Genomic DNA, 19,290 nt, shown 5'->3' with positions numbered 1-19,290 from the left:
AATCATCTGTCTACAAAAATGTTGGAAATAATGTGAATATGAAAAAGCATAACTGGTGCATGTTACTTTCCCAAATGCAGAGATGTCACTATGAACTGGCCTCCCTGAGATGGTGAAAATGCAGGGTTGTGAGCTGCTTACACAAACACAGTGCACCACTTCACTTTGAAACATGCAGCACAATAGACAATATACTTATTTAATTAAATCATAGCCTTTTATGATTTGATAAGCGCATTAACTCATAAGTTCGGTTTTTATTTGATTTATAGGTGCTTTGCCAACTCAGTGGCAAAAATCACAACTTTATATATGCTACTGGAAGAAGTATAAATATATTTTCAATTTATTATGAAACTGGGATGGAACAGATTAGAAAGTGGCAGGTAATTCATAGAAAACACTGTTCCATAATGCTATGAAAAGCATAGATATCTATCATCCGCTCCTACACAAGTGACATTATTTAAAAAAAAAATGAAAGTCCAACTTTCATTACAGTCTTATGCTTGTACTTATGCTTGCTGATGCTTTTCTATCAAAGTGTTATGATTATAAATGAATGTGGATGAGTATATTCCAGTCACTCACCAGATTGAGTCTTTGTCAGCTACAGCAATGCAGGGGTTAAATGGATGAAACTTCACCACTGATGGCACTCCTGGGTTTCTATTAATGAATATCTGATCATCTAACCGTGTCACTCCTAAAAACGAGAGGGATGGGTAAGAATTTTGATCAGTTAGAACATTCTTAATTAGTGAAATGTTGAGCTTTTGGTTCCTGAGGAAACTGAATAAGGGTGACACTACTAAACTTCAGTGTGAATCTTCCAGATTAGAAAAAAAAATATGCATGAAGGAAACTCAGAGGGAATTGAGGATTTGATTCAGTTCCTCCAGCTAGACTGAATGAGGGCAGCCCCACTCTCGGTTTCAGAGGGGTGGATGATGGAGAGTGTGATGAAAGGAGAAAGACATACGAGCGTGAGCAGGATCCTCTGCTCTGACGCAATCAGTCCTGCTCATTTGTGTGTGTGTACCGGCATTGACGCAAGCAAGTTAGCTATTCTGTTTGAGACTCTGCTGACTTCAGACAGGGAGCCAAGCACATTGCTTTCTTTTAAGCTTGCGGCTTTCACACAGGAAAAACTACATCATATAACTAGTTCACCCAGTTCCACTTGTAAAATCCACATCATTATTACCCAGACACATCTAATAGAGAGTCAGAGCAGAGCAATAGAGAGTCAGAGCATCTCTTCAAGAGATTTACTCTAGACTTTTTGAGCTTTCAGGTTGTCTTTTAAACATTTATTTGGTATCTTACTATGGGAATCATCATGACCAATCCTGGACTCCTGCCTCCCTAACATTAGGGGTGTAACGATACGCTCAGGTCACAATACGGTACGTATCTCGATACGGAGTTCACGATACGATACGTATCACGATATTTTGAACAAAATGAAACTGACATTCAAACAAGATTTATTAAAAAAACATGAACAAATTTCAATAATTTTCCTTGTTGTACATACAAGATCACATTTCAATAAAATAAATAAATATAAAAATTTAATAAAAACCTTCTGTATTCAAATTAACAGTTGAATAGGGCTGTCTGTCACTGAAAAAAAATGTTAAATTTAACATGAACTTAGACGTTTACATATCGCGTCTAAAAACGCGTGGAAGGCGCGGCTGCACCGCTTCTCCTTCTTCCCAAAGCGCTCGCGCTCCCGTGGCGTTGGTCGTTGCTATGCAACCATGAACTGAGCTCTCCAAGAGGAACAGGATGTTTCTGCAAAGGATAAATGATTTCTAGCCCTTGCATTAGTTCTACTACGAGATATATTGATGGAGATAAGATATAAAAACCACCATGTACAGCTATGATCAGCTGTTCGGCTGAGCTTTTGATGTTTTGTTACGGAAAGGCCATAGCTGATCGGTTGATTCTTGTCACACGACCTGCGGTGCGCTTGCGGCATTCTGAGAAGTTGAGAATTGCATGCGCGTCGCGACCGCGTTGATCCCATTATGAGCACGCCTGCCACGCGGCTACATTTGAAAATAATAACGGACTTGCACGCGGAAAAGACGCAATATGTGAACGGCCCCACAGAACTTCTTAAAGCAAAGCATCGCAAGCGTCTTTTGCTTTTCTGTGAGCACAGCTGTTGCTGTGGCACTGCGGTGAAAGAAAGCCACGACTTTTCTCACGCGACCATGCAAGAGACTGACATGAGAAACGTTTAAACCTGCTTGCAAGATTCAATGTGTGCACGAAACACTTACTGAACTAGAGAGCTGATTGAGACAGGATAACTCTGGGAGTTGGAAGGGGTGTGTCGCGATTCTGCCTTCTCACATCGCGATACAGGTTCGTGGACCTGCGTATCGCGATTTCGGTTTTATATCGCATATCGTTACAGCCCTACCTAACATATATCACTGCATAACTGTCCCTACCTCATTCTCTTCTGAAAGATAACATGTTTTTCAGATGACGCTTAACTGTTCTCAGACAAGCAGCCAAGGTTCGTCGACGAATTCTTCTCTTTTTGATAGCGGGCATATTTACTGTTACTGTGGATTATTTGTGCTAGGGCTAACTAGAGATTTGTCATGTTATAGATAATTCTGTTTCTAACGGTTCTTTTATAGCAACTGCTAGTTCTGTAAGCGGCAGAGCAAGGAGGAAAAGAAGCCTTGTATTCATTGTTTTCACATCCAGGCAGCGTGTTGAACAAAGAGTCCTGTTCAGGTGGAACTTGACCTAATTGAAATGTTCTGGAAGGCAGCAGCAAAACTATGCATCAATTGGCCATTACAGCAGGAGGGCCAGTGAACGGAGAGAGATCTGTATGATGGTAAAAGACTGCAATCATATGGCCCGGCCATTAATCAGCTCATTTTAGCAGCCCCGCCTGTTTCAAAAATTAAACATTTCTGGAACAAACACTTTTCACACAGGCTCCCTGTAAAAGGGGTTTCCAAGGCTGGATGTGCACAACAGAAGAGTGATGTCAAATCCCCCTTCTGTTGAGCTGTCAGTGACATTACCTCATCCCCAACTGCAGGGCAGTCTTTTCATCTGCCTTAGCTTCACTGTCAGGATGCACTGAGCAGCCTTTGTTTTTCAGAAGATTTAACGTTCTTCTGGCCTGGCAGTGAGGGCTCCTAATGCCACCTCTCTTCTCACTGCTTATAAGGCAGAGCTTATGGAGGATATGAGGAGGGAGACGGATACTGGGACACCAAACCCAGCTCTGGGATAAGAACTGTTATTGCAGATCTCAACCTGAGAACTTCTAGGGCACAGTCCAGAGCTTTGATTGGGATTGTCAAGACTGTCCAAAAGAGAGAAGGAGGACTCATTCTGGGGCATCTGTCACTGCTATGTGACAGCAATGTGATATGAGGAAGCAGGAGGGTGGGCTTTCCAAATGAGCCTAAAAGTCCACAGATAGGGCTCCTCAACCAGCACACCTGGGTTTTGAAGCCCCCTGGGGAGTGGTCAGTTGGGCTTTAGGAGCTCCAGACCTCCTCAGCCTCAGCAGGCTGAGACACAGTCTAAACCAGCTCAGCTGAGGGGAAAACCTTCCTTCCTTTTATCCACAATCAGTTCGCTTTAAAACCACCGCTTTTCAACAGTGTTATTATCAACAGCAGCAGAGAAGGCATTAGCTTAGGTTCTAGAGGAAGAAATAGCCTCTTTCCTGGTATTTTGTCATTCCCAAGAGTGGGGGAGGTATCTGTCCTATCCTGGATTTGCATAACAAACACCTCAGAAAGTACAAGTTCAAAATGCTGACATTTTAGGAGTTACCCCTTGTTATACATTCCACAGACAGGTTTACATTAGGGATGTGTCACGATTTTCGAATATTCGATTAGTTGATTTAATTATAGAATATCGAATAGGTTGTGCGATTGTCATCTTAAAAAAAATCCTCATGTTTTCAATGGTGACACGTTCATTTAACCAGAGGGTGGCGCACGCTGCCAATGACGCACCTAAAAAGCTGTCAATCTTAGACAACAGTAGAACAAAGACTAGCATGGCATATAACAGAACCGTTAAAATCAATGTTCACACGACACAAGTGCTGTCATTCTGGCACATTCTTCACAATGTTATAATGCGTTTAGGCAGCCTAAAATCAATATGGTTGAGGTAGGCTTTCTGCGATAGTCAGTGTTGCTGGTGTTCAGGAACAACACCGATATCATCACTTGTCACCGCTCCCGAATTGGCGCTAATTTGAAAGTGAAAGTAATATCCCCTCGGTCATTCATGTGCATGTCCACTGGTGGAGAGCGAGTGTTTTCAGTTTATTCCTATGGAAGCTCAACGTAGAAATTAATTGAAAACGCTCGCTCTGCTTCGCACCGTTATGAATGGGCATGCGGATTTTACTTTCACTTATATTACTGAACATATTAAAGGTGCCCTAGAACCAGTTTTTACAAGATGTGATATAAGTCTAAGGTGTCCCCTGAATGTGTCTGAAGTTTCAGCTCAAAATACCCCATAGATTTTTTAAAATATTTTTAACTGTCTATTTTGGGGCATCATTAACTATGCACCGATTCAGGCTGCGGCCCCTTTAAATCGCGCGCTCCCTGCCCCCCGAGCTCTCGTCTATAATACAGTGCATTTACAAAGTTCACACAGCTAATATAACCCTCAAATGGATCTTTACAAGATGTTTGTCATGCATACTGCATGCATGCATCGGATCATGTGAGTATAGTATTTATTTGGATGTTTACATTTGGTTCTGAATGAGTTTGAGGCTGTGCTTCGTGGCTAAAGCTAACATTACACACTGTTGGATACATTTATAAAGAATGAAGTTGTGTTTATGCATTATACAGACTGCAAGTGTTTAAAAATGAAAATAGCGACGGCTCTCTTGTCGCCGTGAATACAGTAAGAAATGATGGTAACTTTAACCACATTTAACAGTACACTAGCAACATGCTAACGAAACATTTATAAAGACAATTTACAAATATCATTAAAAATATCATGTAATCATGGATCATGTCAGTTATTATTGCTCCATCTGCCATTTTTCGCTATTGTTCTTGCTTGCTTACCTAGTCTGATGATTCAGCTGTGCACAGCTCCAGACGTTAATACTGGCTGCCCTTGTCTAATGCCTTGAACATGAGCTGGCATATGCAAATATTGGGGTCATACATATTAATGATCCTGACTGTTACGTAACAGTCGGTGTTATGTTGAGATTTGTCTGTTCTTCGGAGGTCTTTTAAACAAATGAGATTTACACAAGGAGAAAACACTGGTGTTTGAAACTCACTGTATGTCATTTCCATGTACCAAACTCTTGTTATTCAACTATGTCAAGGTAAATTAAATTTTTGATTCTAGGGCACCTATAATATGTTTCAGCACATTACAATCATTATATGGGTTGAGTTAAGACAGCATATTCCCCAATGAATTAAACAGTTTATCAATATCAATCGTGAATGGTCTCTCTCCCTCTCTCTCTGTTTGTGTGTGCATGTGTGTGTGCATGTGTGCGTGTATGCATGCGATTTTCGAATAATAATCGAATTATTCCCAGCGATCTTCGAACATTATTTTTGCTTGAAATGCCCATCCCTAGTTTACATCAATAGACCAGAAATATATTTTCATATAGGCATCTATCAGGCACACAGACAATTCCTCAGGTTTGGCTATCAAGGCATAGCCTACAAAACTTCCTGTCAGGCTCTCATTAGCACAAAAGTGTTCAGCAAATGTGTCGAAGCAGCTCTAACATTGCTGAGAATGTTTGGGCTAAGAGTATCAGCTTATTTTGAAGATCTATTTCTCTGAGCTCTGTCATGGCAGCAAGCAGAGATAGATACAAAAGTACTGGTGTCTCATTTGGAGAGCTTAAACTTTAAAACAAATTAGACAAAAATTGCTTAGTGCCCACACAAGAAATAATTTAGTAAGGTTTCAGACTAAACTACGGTATCATGCATTTGTCTCAGATGAGCACATCAGGGTTGCATTTCCCAAAAGCATCATAAGCCTAAGTAGATCGTAGAGTCCTTTGGTGCAATTGGTTTACGATCAACTTGGGTTCACTATGCTTTTGGGAAACGTATCCAAGGTCAATTTGCAGCTCCCATTCAGACTATGTTAATGTCTTCTGGGGCTAAACTCGACCGTTTCTGTCAATCCAATCGGACTACTGCAAATGAGAGAGTTTCAGCACTGGATAGCAGCGCTTTTCTAAAGCACCATCTCATTTGTAAAGTTCCATCGCTCTGTATGCACACTCCCCATTGTTGAGGAAATCACTATTTCCTTGAATCAGAGACTTCTTTGGGGGCAGTTTTTATGAGAAAGGTGGTGACGACAGATGCTCACAGGTTGGTTTGCGTTGTGTGAGAGCGGAATAAAATGGAAAAAAAAGGAAAATGGCCTGTCTCCCTACTGAATGCACACATAAACTTCCTGGAAATGTAAACAGTGTTTCTGGCTTTGTAAAGTTTTGTAAATATTTTGATCAGATCAGATAACACAAAAGCTGTGGCATATTTAAATCGCAAGGGGGGAACACAGTTCATCAGCTTCACTGCATGCAATCTGATTGTGTGGGGCACAGAGCATTTTCATTCATTATGGGCAACGCATGTCCCAGCAATAATGAATGTGGGGGTAGATCTCCTGTCCAGAGGGAATCCTCTCAATGGAGAATGGACTCATATAGTGAGCCAATTGTGGGAAAGGTTCAGCCAAGAACTGTTTTACATGTTCCTTCCACTGAATCTGATTATGCCAACTCTAAGAAGAGAAAGAGAACGCAGTCACTCAGTCATACTGATCGCCCCAATTACATTTTAATGGTGTTTCAGTTCAGCAAATTTTAGTGGGGCAGCAAGTTGGGCTTTACCTCAAGTGTTATACTGTGATGTACAGTATATTAGGGAGGCAGGACTCTTACACTGGTCATGGCTAAGGCAATGCCCATAGTGAGATACCTCACTCATATTATCAAAGACTTGGGTACAAATTCTGAGTATATATGCAATGAGGCTACATAAATGTTTTTATTTTCTTGTGTAAGTCCATGCTGCTTTGGTTCTGTGTTAATTAAATGCAGCATCAGTGCAGCTTCAAACTTGTCCATTTCATAAGAGCATACAATTTATAATTTCATATTTCTATTTTGAATTTTCTATAGTTTTCCTATTGTTTTTCTATTCATATTTCCATATTTAAAACAATTTTATAATATTATTTCCGCAATTAATGTTGAACATTATTTCAGTAATTGAGTAATTCCCTTGTGTGCTTGTTTAAATGCATTTTATGAAATACTGCTTTATTCTGCCTTTGCAGTGTAATGAAACATTTTAAACAATTTGTGAAATATCAAGTAATATCACAAGTTACTCAGCTGAATATAAAAGATTGATAAAGCAAATTGTACAGTATATATTATACCTACTGTATGACAATTGTAAAAAAAAATAAAACAGTATTTAGGTTAGATTTAGGTAAAGTTGTAGTCTTTGTTGTCAGTATATAACAAATTCTGAAGTTTTACAGCTGGAAACTGGTAGTTGTACCTCTCTGAGTGATGCGTTGGCTTTGTCTGCGTACTCGAGCATTACGTAAAAATCGCCACTCCCTCTCCTTACGAACCTGACTCTCCAAATCATGCTCTTCTGGAATCTGAAAGAAAGAAAGAAATTCAATTTTCAAATAATGGAGCACCAAAAATGTCACTTTGTTTAAACCATAAACACACACAATTACAGACTTGAACCTGGTTTTGACAGTTGTGAGTACAGAAACTCAAAGACTGTAATTGTTCAAGAAAACACTCAAGACTAACAGTATTATCTCTCTAGAAAAGGGATATTGACTGTGATCTTTTAGTCTGTAGTTTCAGAGCAGTAATAACTTAATGAAATTATTTACAAGATTGATACTATCAGAGAGAAAATTATAACCATGCAACCTTCTGCTACAGTATTGCATCAGACAGTGGACTACAGACCCCATGAGGAACAATTACATTTATTCTTTGCTATAGGGATAGAAGAATTGTCTAAACTCGTTAAATAATCAAAATCAACAACATGTATGTTAGACCCTATACCAACTAGGCTACTGAAAGAGATGCTTCTAAAAGATCCTCATAGATCCTATTCTTAAAGGGAACCTATTGTGCAAAATTCACTTTTACATGGTGTTTGAACATAAATGTGTGTCAGCAGTGTGTGTACACAGCCACCCTATAATGGTAAAAATCCAACCAGTCCTTTTTTTAAATCGCCATAAATCATAAGCAGTGTCTCAGAATAAGCTAAACTCTGCCCTATTAGCATAGACCCCGCCCTGAGTGAGCTGTACACAGTCCGCCATGTTTATCTCCTCGCTAGAGTGTTTAACAGCAGCATTCAAGTAAGAAATGTATTCTTATTAACTATTAACTTTTATCTACTAAAGTTATTTTATCAAGAGCAGTGAGTGATTTTCCTTTGGAAAAACTGATTATGCCATACTATTAATTCATCATTGTCATAAGGATTTGTCCTTGATATGAACTTTCAAGCTGGCTGTTATTAAACCTATTAAAACACACACACACACACACACACACACACACACACACACACACACACACACACACACACACACACACACACACACACACACACACACACGATCCTAAAGAATTAGTTAACTAGACACTGATCTCCAATCTCTCTTTTCTTTCAAAATACTAGAAAAGGCAGTATACTCACAACTGAACTCTAAGGAGAAACAACTCACAATGTTAGAGATAAATTGTATCTGCAAGGTTTTCCAGTCATGATTTAGAATGTATAGTACTGAGACTGCTCTCCTCAGAGTTACAAATGACTTGATTTTATCATCCGATCATGATTGCATCTCTCCATTAGTGTTACTGGACCTTAGCAGCAGCATTTGATACTATCGACCACAACATACTTCTGAATAGACTAGAAAGTTACGTTGGCATTAGCGGACTTGCACTGGCATGGCTCAAATAATCGTATTCATCACCAATATGTAGCAGTAAGTGAAGAGGTGTAATATCGATTACATGTTCATTATGGAATACCGCAAGGCTCAGTACTAGGACCATTGCATTTCACCCTATATCTGCTACCTATGGGAGATATCATTAGGAAACATGGCACTAGTTTTCACGGTGATGATACTCAGCTTTATATTTCTTTGCAGCCTGATGAAACATACCAATTCACATTATTAATGGAACGCATAGTTAATATAACAAATTGGATAACTAGTAATTTCCTAGAACTAAATTCAGAAAAAAACTGAGGATTTTATCATTGGACCAAAAACTTTCTAACTCTTGATGGATGTGTCTTCGTTATCAGTTAGGAACCTGGGTGTGCTCTCTGATAGCAATTTTTTTTTTTTTTTCATCTTAAAAATATCTCTAAATTATGACATATGCTCTCAATGTCAAATGCAGAAAAGTTAATTGTTAATTGATTTATCAAGCGATTCCATTTACACATTTACATTGCAGTCACACAAATGTGTCTCCGCAAAATGGATATAAATCCAATCTTCAATTCCCGCGCTATATGCAGATTTAAAGGAGTTCACATGACCCAACGCAACAAATATGAGCTGCATTTTATTGATCATCAGCTAATTTCAAAATCCAAGACCGCAATAGGAGGTAAGATCATTTAGTCTCATTACATTTAATGAAGATGAATGTGTTTTGAGCATCTGCGATTTACTTGGATTTTCATGCATCAGTTTGCGTGTCAGCTTGCTGAAGAGATACTCAGCTGCTCATCTGCGGCAATGTGTGTTGCAGTAGCGCTGTCAGATCTGGCTATAACATGTTATTTAGCCTGTAACACACTCACACACGTTCATTTTTTAGCATTTTTGGGAGGAGTAAAATTTACATATGTGGTTTCAACAACCAGATGCATTTAGACATGTTCAGTTTTGACTGGAATGCATCCCAGACCACCTCCTGAAGTGGTATGAGCGATCGGATTTAAATCCATCTCCATGCATTTCGGAGGGCATTTATACCTGGTCTTTTAACGATTGAATAGCTATCTGATCAGAGCAAAACGTATGAAGTGACGAGGTGTAAACAGACCCATAAAAGGAATGGCATCTAGGCTAATATTTCTCAATAAGTCTCATTCTTATCCCAAGGTTACCAAAGCCAACTCCCCCTCCCTCCATATGCTAGTGTGATGTAATGTGATCTTCAAGCAGAAGAACTGAATGAAACGTTCTAAATGAAATCAAACCACAATCCATGATGATGCAGCCAAGAATCATACTCACACCACATACATTCGTTTGGCCAGAGAAGGAATGGTCCCCTGACTGAGCCTAGTTTCTTCATCATTTTGACAAGATTTCTTTCATCATTTTGTGACATTCTGTCACCTGATGGAGTTTGGATTCCTTGCCACTGTCACCTTTGGCTTGCTTAGTTGGTGACACTTAATATTCAGCAATATTGATTTGACTGCACTGATGTTACTGGATGAGAACTGAATTGAGCTGGATGATGACATTACTGTTTTCGCCAGAGCTGCTTAAGCTGAATTGAACTCATTTGATAATTGATGAACTTTACACAGTTATTGAACTGAACTGAATCAACACTTGATTCAGATGAAAAATTACACTGCCTTTATTAGCGCTGCTTTACAGCAGAAATGAATTCTTTGCATCATTGATCATTATTTTCCAGTTTATTACTGTAAAGCTGCTTTGAAACAATCTGTATTGTATAAGTGCAATATAAATGAAGGTGAATTGACTTAAATTTCTAAAAACTGTTACCAATGTTCTTTCTTCCTTTCTTAAAAGTTTGCCTCTATATTGTAAGAATGAGGAAACTGCTCAACAAGCTAAAGAGCTGAAGCCCTAAGTGAGAAAATAAGAGCTCCAGCTAATTAGCCCAGATCGATCCAGTCTTCCAGATAGGAGCTCAGAGAAAAGGGCAGATCTCATGACACAAACCCATATCCAAGCTCAAGCAAGGTAAGAAATCGCACCTGTCTTTTTTTCCTGTAGCTCTGGGGCTCCATATCAATCTCTTAATGAGAATCAATGATTTGTTTTTCTATGGAAATGAAGCAGTGAGCTTGTACATGTTAATTTGTCATAGTTAATGGCCTCCTCCAGAGCAATTTTTATACCCTTTCAAGTAAACACATAGTCAAGTCACCAGCAACATGCACTTATCACACCCATCACTCAAATAGACTGAAATAGAGTTCTTCTCACTCAAGACAGATTTCTCATTTTGCACTCAAAAAGCTTTCTGAGATCTTTGTTATCCATTATGCATATATAAAACTTATGTCCAGAATAGGGCTGGACGATATAGCCAAAATTTATATCACGATATAATTCTTAATTTCGGTCGATACGATATAATTCCGATATCGATATGAACTATATAATAGCCTCAGAAAAACTGCCAAGAACGGCCACAACTTCTGAAAAATTAATTTGCCAAATCTATGAAATCTCTTCCTATAAAACTATATAATATTTTAGAAATAAAAACAGTACAAATAAATTTATGTTCAGCTTTTATTTGTATTTAGCCTTCATACAAACATAAAAAATAAACATAAGACTCACTCACTTTAGTAATATTAATATCTTTAACATTAAACTATAACGTAGGCTGATTTTATTATCCTTAATATAGATTAAAACAAAAGTGCTTCAGCCAAGATAAAGATTGTGAACAGTAAAAACAGAAAAAAACAGCGAGAAACAACAAAAACACATTGCTGGGGCAGGGATGTTGTTGAGTGTTGATGACACTAGGGGTGCAACGGTTCAAATTGCTCATGGTTTAGTTCGTATCACGGTTTTAGGGTCACGGTTTTGGTACAGTTCGGTACCGAACCGTACCGAAACCGTGACCCTAAAAATAAGACTACTGTCAAATAAAAAAAAAAGAAAATAAGAACAAACGATCAAACTACAAGCAAATAAGTACATCACAAATAAGTACAATAAAGCAAATATTCAAATAAAATAAACAGTGCTTTTCAGGTTTTCAGGTATCTAACAGTAGTTTTCAGGTACAGAAAATGGATAAAGTAATCAAATATAAAATATCACTGCATATTATCTTTACTGTATAAAATAAATAAAGATTAATCATTACTGAAGTTACAAAAACTATTCAGTCAAGAGCAGTGAGTGATTTCTTTGTTATTTGTTGTTTGATTTAACATTAAAATCAGGCAGCAGGAATAGTTTTTTTTTCCCTTTTAAGACATGCACGATCTAGTACATATACTGTTACACATGCGCTGTCTTTCTCGACTAATATACGTTCACTTAAGACATAACCGACTATGTTTGCTAGCATACTCGCCAAGACGGGCATGTTGACTTAATTTTTGTATGAGTTTGTCCGCTGAAGCACAAGACTTGAAAGTGAACTCAGTATTTGCGCGCTGACTGAAATAAGCGTGTGCGCGCGTCGGATGAGCGCACACAAATCTTCTCAAATATCTAATGATACAAATGTAATGTAAAATAAAAAAACAAAAAAACAACAACTTTTAAATCAGATCAAATGCTGACATATCTTACTAAGATGCGATTATATATAGCTTATACTATTTATTATATGCAGAAATGGACCATGGTGAACATATTTAGACAGTTCATGAACCCTGTTTTGTTTTCACAGTTTAATATATTTTAATATACTTTAAAAACAAAAAAAAAGTCCAGTACAAACGCTATTGACACTCATTAACGGCAGCTGTCACAGTTGCTAAGCAACAAGAGCAGAAAGTTGAAAAATCTCATCAATGGCTAGGAAAGAGTTAAAAGAATGTTGTGGTACCCTCATCTCTACTTCATTGTAGTCTCCTTCACCCGTTCTGTCCATGACAGGAATATATCCTGCAGCAGAATATTTTTCTTAATGACAGCGAAACTGTATTATTGTGGTACCATGGCAACCAATCTACTGCACTGTCCTAATTTCATATCAACTCAAATCAACTCAACTCAAATCAACAGAGTGATGCAGAGATAACATTTTTGTAGGCCAACCCGGAAGTTAGCATCAGCCTGGTTCCCTCGACAGAAACCCAATAGGATTTTTCCATTAGCTTTTGAATTACTGCAGAAACAAGGTATGTGACTAACCAAAGCTTACGATTCTTACACGTTTTTTTCCCCATAATTTTCACAAATGAACACAACTTTCATGAATTTTAAAGTGTAAATACAAACAGCAGAAGTCAAAAGCTAAACATAGGCTATAAATGAACTAAACCATGGGCAAATGACTTCAACGTCACCATCATGAAACTTCTGACAACTTGTAGAATAAAACAAACATATCTTGAGCATGTGTTCACCAAAGACCTTATTTCAAAAATTTAACCAAACACACACACACACACACACACACACACACACACACACACACACACACACACACACACACACACACACACACACACACACACACACACACACAAAAAACCCCTTGACTTCAGTACGATAGAACTGGAACAGCTAAAATGCTAACGTGTTTACAGGTTTTGGCCTACAAAAATATATCATCCCTGCACCACACAATATTTCATAACCATGCATCTACTTGTCTGGTAAACAACGATGTAATAGGAGTTTGGGTTTATTTTGTGATATTGACCAGCTGACTGTACAATAATCCATATTTAATTCAATCAAACAAGCACAATTATCAGCCAATGCAGAATATCAGCTGATTAACTGCCAAATGTTATCATTAACTTTCATTAACTGCCTGCCAAATGTATCAGTTTATCACTAGTCCTAAACTCTCTTGATCCAGTTTTACATAATTGCAAAGGAAGAAGTCAATACATTTTTCTGTTTGGTTGCGTTTGGTGCATTGTGTGACGTGTTGAAAAATTTAGCATTCCAGTTAAATCTATATGCATCCTGGTTGAGAATAGGCCGGTGAAAATCATGCCGACCTCCCTCGCACCTTGACCAATCTGTTTTTTTAGCATCATCCCCTATCACAACACTCTAAGCCCTTAAAACAAAGTCCTATCAACAACATCATCATAAATTCTTCCCTCAGGCTGTAAACGTTAAATCTAATAAAAAATTGTGTTCATACATAATCGGTAGAAATACAATGTAAATACAATCGGGAGAAGTTGATATATATTCATTCTTGGGTTGTATATGCTACTTTCTTGATGTTTTATGTTGTTTTGTCTCCCACACATTATTGATTATTAATGTGTCTTGTTCTCTCGCAGTAAACATGAGGTATTACTCTCAGCACTGTGCCACAGGCTGTGTGTGTTCCTCACTGATCACATACTGATGGGATTGCATTATACTGCCTCAGGACTGGACACAAAACACAAACACACACATTCACAAATATTTTCATTTGTATATGATAATTACAGAAGACAATGAAAAAAAAACAAAAAAACACACACACACACTAAACTGTAATACTGTGGTGGTGATGTGTTGCAGTGGTGGTATTAGATGATAATACCATGGTCCTGATTGACTAACATTTTTATACACCATGGAATTTACATGGTACATGCCTAAATAACATGGTAGTATGATTGTCTTTTGTGTTTTGACTATATGCAAATGCATAAACTGAATTCACAGTGGAAAGGGTAATATAAAAAGAATAGTATCGAATAGCCCTGTAGTAAAGCATGGCATCAAAGGAGTCAATCACACATGCAGACATATATTTAAATATTGGTTTATGGAATAACACTCCGAGTAGTGCAGCAGCAGCACTTCTGTATGTTAGAAAGTCCCCTCTGGGGACAATGAAGTTCTAGTTTGGCTGGGAACAGACAGAAAGGGTTTTCTCTTTTTGAATAAAGAGAAACGGTTGAAGAAATGTCATGCCATCACCACGGCAACAGAAAAAGTAGCATAACTTTGGGTCATGAAATTTACATATGCATGTTTCAATCCATGTGATATCTTACTACTGTGTTTAAGGTGCATAATCAGGGTGCATAAGGATTTTAAAATGCCATTTTGCCATGTTTGAAACAAGTTTGCATATTTCCCTCCAAAAACAGTATAGAAAATTATTTAAAATTTGTTCCTGTGACTTATTAATTGGTGACCAAGTTTTATTAATTTGTTTCCTTGTTTTAGTTAAATATTGTTTGTTTTCTGTTTTGTTTATTTAATGTTTTCTAAAATTCCCTTTAGAAATCCTAATCAGCAGAAGATTGTGTGTACATGGATCCCTCACCCCTTCTCCCCCTTGTGTGCACATGGATCCCCCACCCCTTCTCCCCTCCTCCCCTCCTCCCCTCCTCCCCACCCCTTCTCCCAAAATAACCATATATGGAGCTTACAATGCCTAGTTTTACTACACATATCCTCATCTGCATAAAATTTCCATATGCATATTTCAATCCATGTGATATCTTACTACTGTGTTTAAAGACACTATAGGATAATATGAGATAGACTCACTGTAAATGCTGTTTGTGCCATCACATTACATAGCTAAAAATCATTCAGCATCCTTCTGTCTTGTTTAAAATAAAGATATTAAAATATCCATAAAGCAAAGTACATTTGCCAAAACTGCGGCTATATAATACTTTTCAGAGAAAATTTTCAAAGAAGAATTATTCTCATTCATTCCTATTGGCAAAATAATTTTTTATTGGTTTTAACAAAACTAATCCATGCAGATTTGACAATAAAATAAACATCTATTTTAGAATGTTTAGATAATTGTTACTGGAAACTGAACAGATACTTATTTTGCAGTCTAACAATTCTCTGATATCAGTGCCTCACATATTTTAATGTGTAAAAAATGTGTAAATCTTAGTGTTTCCTTCAAATAGGCATTTTCATAATGCTTGGAAGACTGCGAAAGGTGTTATAAATTAGGCTACTGTCTGCCTGCAAACAAAACGGCACACCTGCATGTGGTGTGGCAACAGTTGTACAGTACTGTGTCATCAGAGCTATAGCCCGTTGGACCACCCAAAGAGTCTGTGAGTATCTGCCATTATACTGCCTATGTTTCTAGGCCATCTTAATCAGATTCAAGAGTGCATTATTTAACATTATATGCATGAAAGTATTTTTTGCTATTTAGAATACCATATAAAGCATAATTATCATGGGCCAAGCAATTTCCTCTGTCATTAAAACATAACATTCCACAGTAAAAGTGTTTTAAAAACACATTCATTACAAAAAAAATTCTATTTAAATTCATAAATATTCCTTAAAAAAAATCTTAAATTTAATACAATTTGAGAGTTCACCATTAATGAGAGTGGCATATTTAATACGAATGTGTGTCAAATGGAAATCCGAGTTTAAGGCTATTTTGTTTACTTAGGGGTGATGAACTCTGATCCTGGAGAGCCACAGTCCTGCTGAGTTCAGCTCTAACCCTGATAAAAAAACTCACCTGCCTGTAGCTTTCTAGTAACACTTCAGACATTGATTAGCTTGTTCAGGTGTGTTTGATTAGGGTTGAAGCAAAACTCTGCAGGACAGTGGCTCTCCAGGACGGGAGTTCGCCATCCCTGCTCTAGGCCAATGCATATGCACTCATTAACCGGTGCAAGCAAAGTAATGAACCCCTGGTCTAGAGTGCGTGGACGGTGAGCACATAATTACAGCAAGTTTATTTGTTATAAATCCCAATATGTGTGTGGAAAACTATGCACGCATATTTTCAAATGGCCATTTTGTGCATTTATATATATATCAGGCCCCAGAAGATCACAGTCCTGAGACCTTCACTTTAGGCAGATTGTTTTTTGATAATATTAAAAGTGGGGTCCAACTCTTTCACATCCATTTACTAATATTTAAAATTGAATTGCTAAAATAATGTGTTTAAGCCTGAATAGATCTTATGTAATGATTTCAAGTCAATTCATTAACTGAATTTGTTTGATTTATAAGTAAATTAATTCGATTTCACCTCTAATCCATGAAGCACTCACCTTCATGACTGGCTGAGCGAAGTATTTGGCACTCCAGTCGCAAAGACCTGTCTGCAGACTCACACTGATGAAGCTCCTGTGAGCAGCTGTCTCATCTCCATCCTCAGCAGTCTGAGGAAAACATCAGACAAATGACAATATGTAACGGAATCACCACATAAACACTCACAGGGTGATCAGGTCTTACTGACTGTGCTATATCCTACTTTCTACACAACTATTTACTAACTAAAGGGACCTATTAAGCAAAATTCACTTTTACATAGTGTTTGAACATAAATGTTTGTCAGTAGTGGGTGTACACAACCACCCTTTAATGGTAAAAATCCTCCCACTCCTCTTTTTTTCATCCCCATAAATCATAAGCAGTGTCTCAGTACAAGCTGTTTGCAGATTCTACCTTTTGTGACATCACAAAATGCCTAGGCCCAGCCCATGACTGATGACAAACTCTGCCCTATTTGCATAGAGACTCAGTGAACTGTACATAGCCTGCCAAGCTTATCTCCTCACCAGAGCAATTAACAGCAGAATTCAAGTAAGAAATGTATTCTTATAAAAGCTACTAAAGTTAATTCAATCAAGAGCAGTGAGTGATTTTCTGTTTTTCTTTTGTTGTTTGATTCATATTAACAGAATATACAGCAGTAGGTATGTAATATACACATGCGATTTCTTCACTTGCTGTTTAAGTTTACAGACATAACCGACTGTTTATGTGAGCCGTGTCTGTTTTTGACATAACCTTGTGTGTATTTGACAGTTTAAGCGCAATAACACGTGAAAGAGAACTTAGTTTAATACTCACAGGACGCGCTGCCTGACATCCAGCTCTCTGTGCGTGTGCTTCGTATGTGTATCATCAGAAGTTTAGACTGATATGGATTTAAAACGCATGCAGATAATAAACTTTCATGTGATGTTTCAAGAACTGCAATGTCATGTGAGTGTGACACCTATATAGATGATAATCAAAACCAAACAAGAGTGGTAGTGTATTATTCTGAGGCATGAGCTATACAGGCTTCGCCCTCATCTTGAAAGTGGGGTGGGGGCAGCAGCTCATATGCATTTAAAGATACATGCACAAAAACAGTACATTTTTCCTTCCACTCAAAAATGGGCATTCACAACATGGTATAATAAATGATCTGTGGGGCATTTTGAGCTGAAACTTCACAAATACATTCTGGGGACATCTGAGATTTACATTACATCTTCTAAAAAGGGGCATAACAGATCCCTCTTAAGAAAAACTTGGGCATTAAATATTTATGTTGAAAACAGTTGTGCTGTTTAATATTTTCATGGAAACCATGTCTATTTTTTTCAAGATTATTTGATGATTAGGAAGTTTAAAAGAACAGCATTTATTTGAAATAACATTGTAAATGTATTTACTGTCACTTTTGACCAACTAATGCATCCTTGCTGAATATTAATCTGCATTTTACTAGTTACTAGTTTGCTAACATTTAAGAAACAATGCAGCATGTCTTTTTCTACTGTAATCTCTCTCTCTCTCTCTCTCTCTCTCTCTCTCTCTCTCTCTCTCTCTCATCCAAATCTTTATTTTGTGTCTTATGGGCTTCTTATACTTCTGAGAGACAATAACTTTAACTGTAGACGACTGAGCTTCTAGCCATCTAATGAAGGCTTTTTGCCCTCAAAAAATGAATACTGAAGACATCCAAAGCCTGGGGCACAAGGCTTAGTTTCATTGATATAACCTCACAAAGTAGCTAAAACTAAGGTCTACTGTTGGTCTAAACCACAAACAAGGCTGCCACAAAATATGAAAAGCTAAAAAACTGTTTTTCTTAAATAATCATTTGACATGGCAAATAAACAACACAGAAGGATGGAGAAGAATCTGTGGGGAAACTAATATCACTGCTGTACCTGATCAGGGCCTTTGTCAAACATCTTCCTGGTGCGTGGGAACTGCTGCGAGTGGGGCGCCTGACCACCCAAAGTCGGTGTGTATGGTGGCCGATTGGGCGGTGCCTCCCGGACCGGTGGTTTGGGCACTTCATTGGTGAGACTGGAGCTGGAGGCACCAGGCATGGGAGGAGATCCGCTGGAGGGAGATGAAGAGCGTTTGGATCTGTGGGAAGCACTACAACACCAACAAGCAGGGCCATAACACAGATTAATGTGCTGCAAAAGAACAGGGTCAGCATGCACTGCAATGCTGCATGTTAAAATAAAATTTGCTGCATGTTAAAATTAATAG

General features: G+C 37.9%; 1 protein-coding gene across 1 annotated transcript in view; it reads right to left on the bottom strand.

Annotated features, from left to right (window-relative positions):
- The window catches only part of rptor (regulatory associated protein of MTOR, complex 1), a 190,049-nt gene that overhangs the window by 32,320 nt on the left and 138,439 nt on the right, over positions 1-19,290 (bottom strand). The window contains exons 21-24 of the mRNA XM_048180091.1: positions 18,957-19,173; positions 17,055-17,165; positions 7,611-7,716; positions 592-706 (exon numbers count right to left, since the gene is read on the bottom strand). Coding sequence (XP_048036048.1) covers positions 592-706; positions 7,611-7,716; positions 17,055-17,165; positions 18,957-19,173 — 549 coding nt within the window. The remainder of the gene's footprint in view (positions 1-591; positions 707-7,610; positions 7,717-17,054; positions 17,166-18,956; positions 19,174-19,290) is intronic.

Source organism: Megalobrama amblycephala, unplaced genomic scaffold, assembly GCF_018812025.1.
Source record: "Megalobrama amblycephala isolate DHTTF-2021 unplaced genomic scaffold, ASM1881202v1 scaffold424, whole genome shotgun sequence".
NCBI lineage: Eukaryota > Metazoa > Chordata > Actinopteri > Cypriniformes > Xenocyprididae > Megalobrama > Megalobrama amblycephala.
This window is presented reverse-complemented; position numbering and strand designations above follow the sequence as displayed.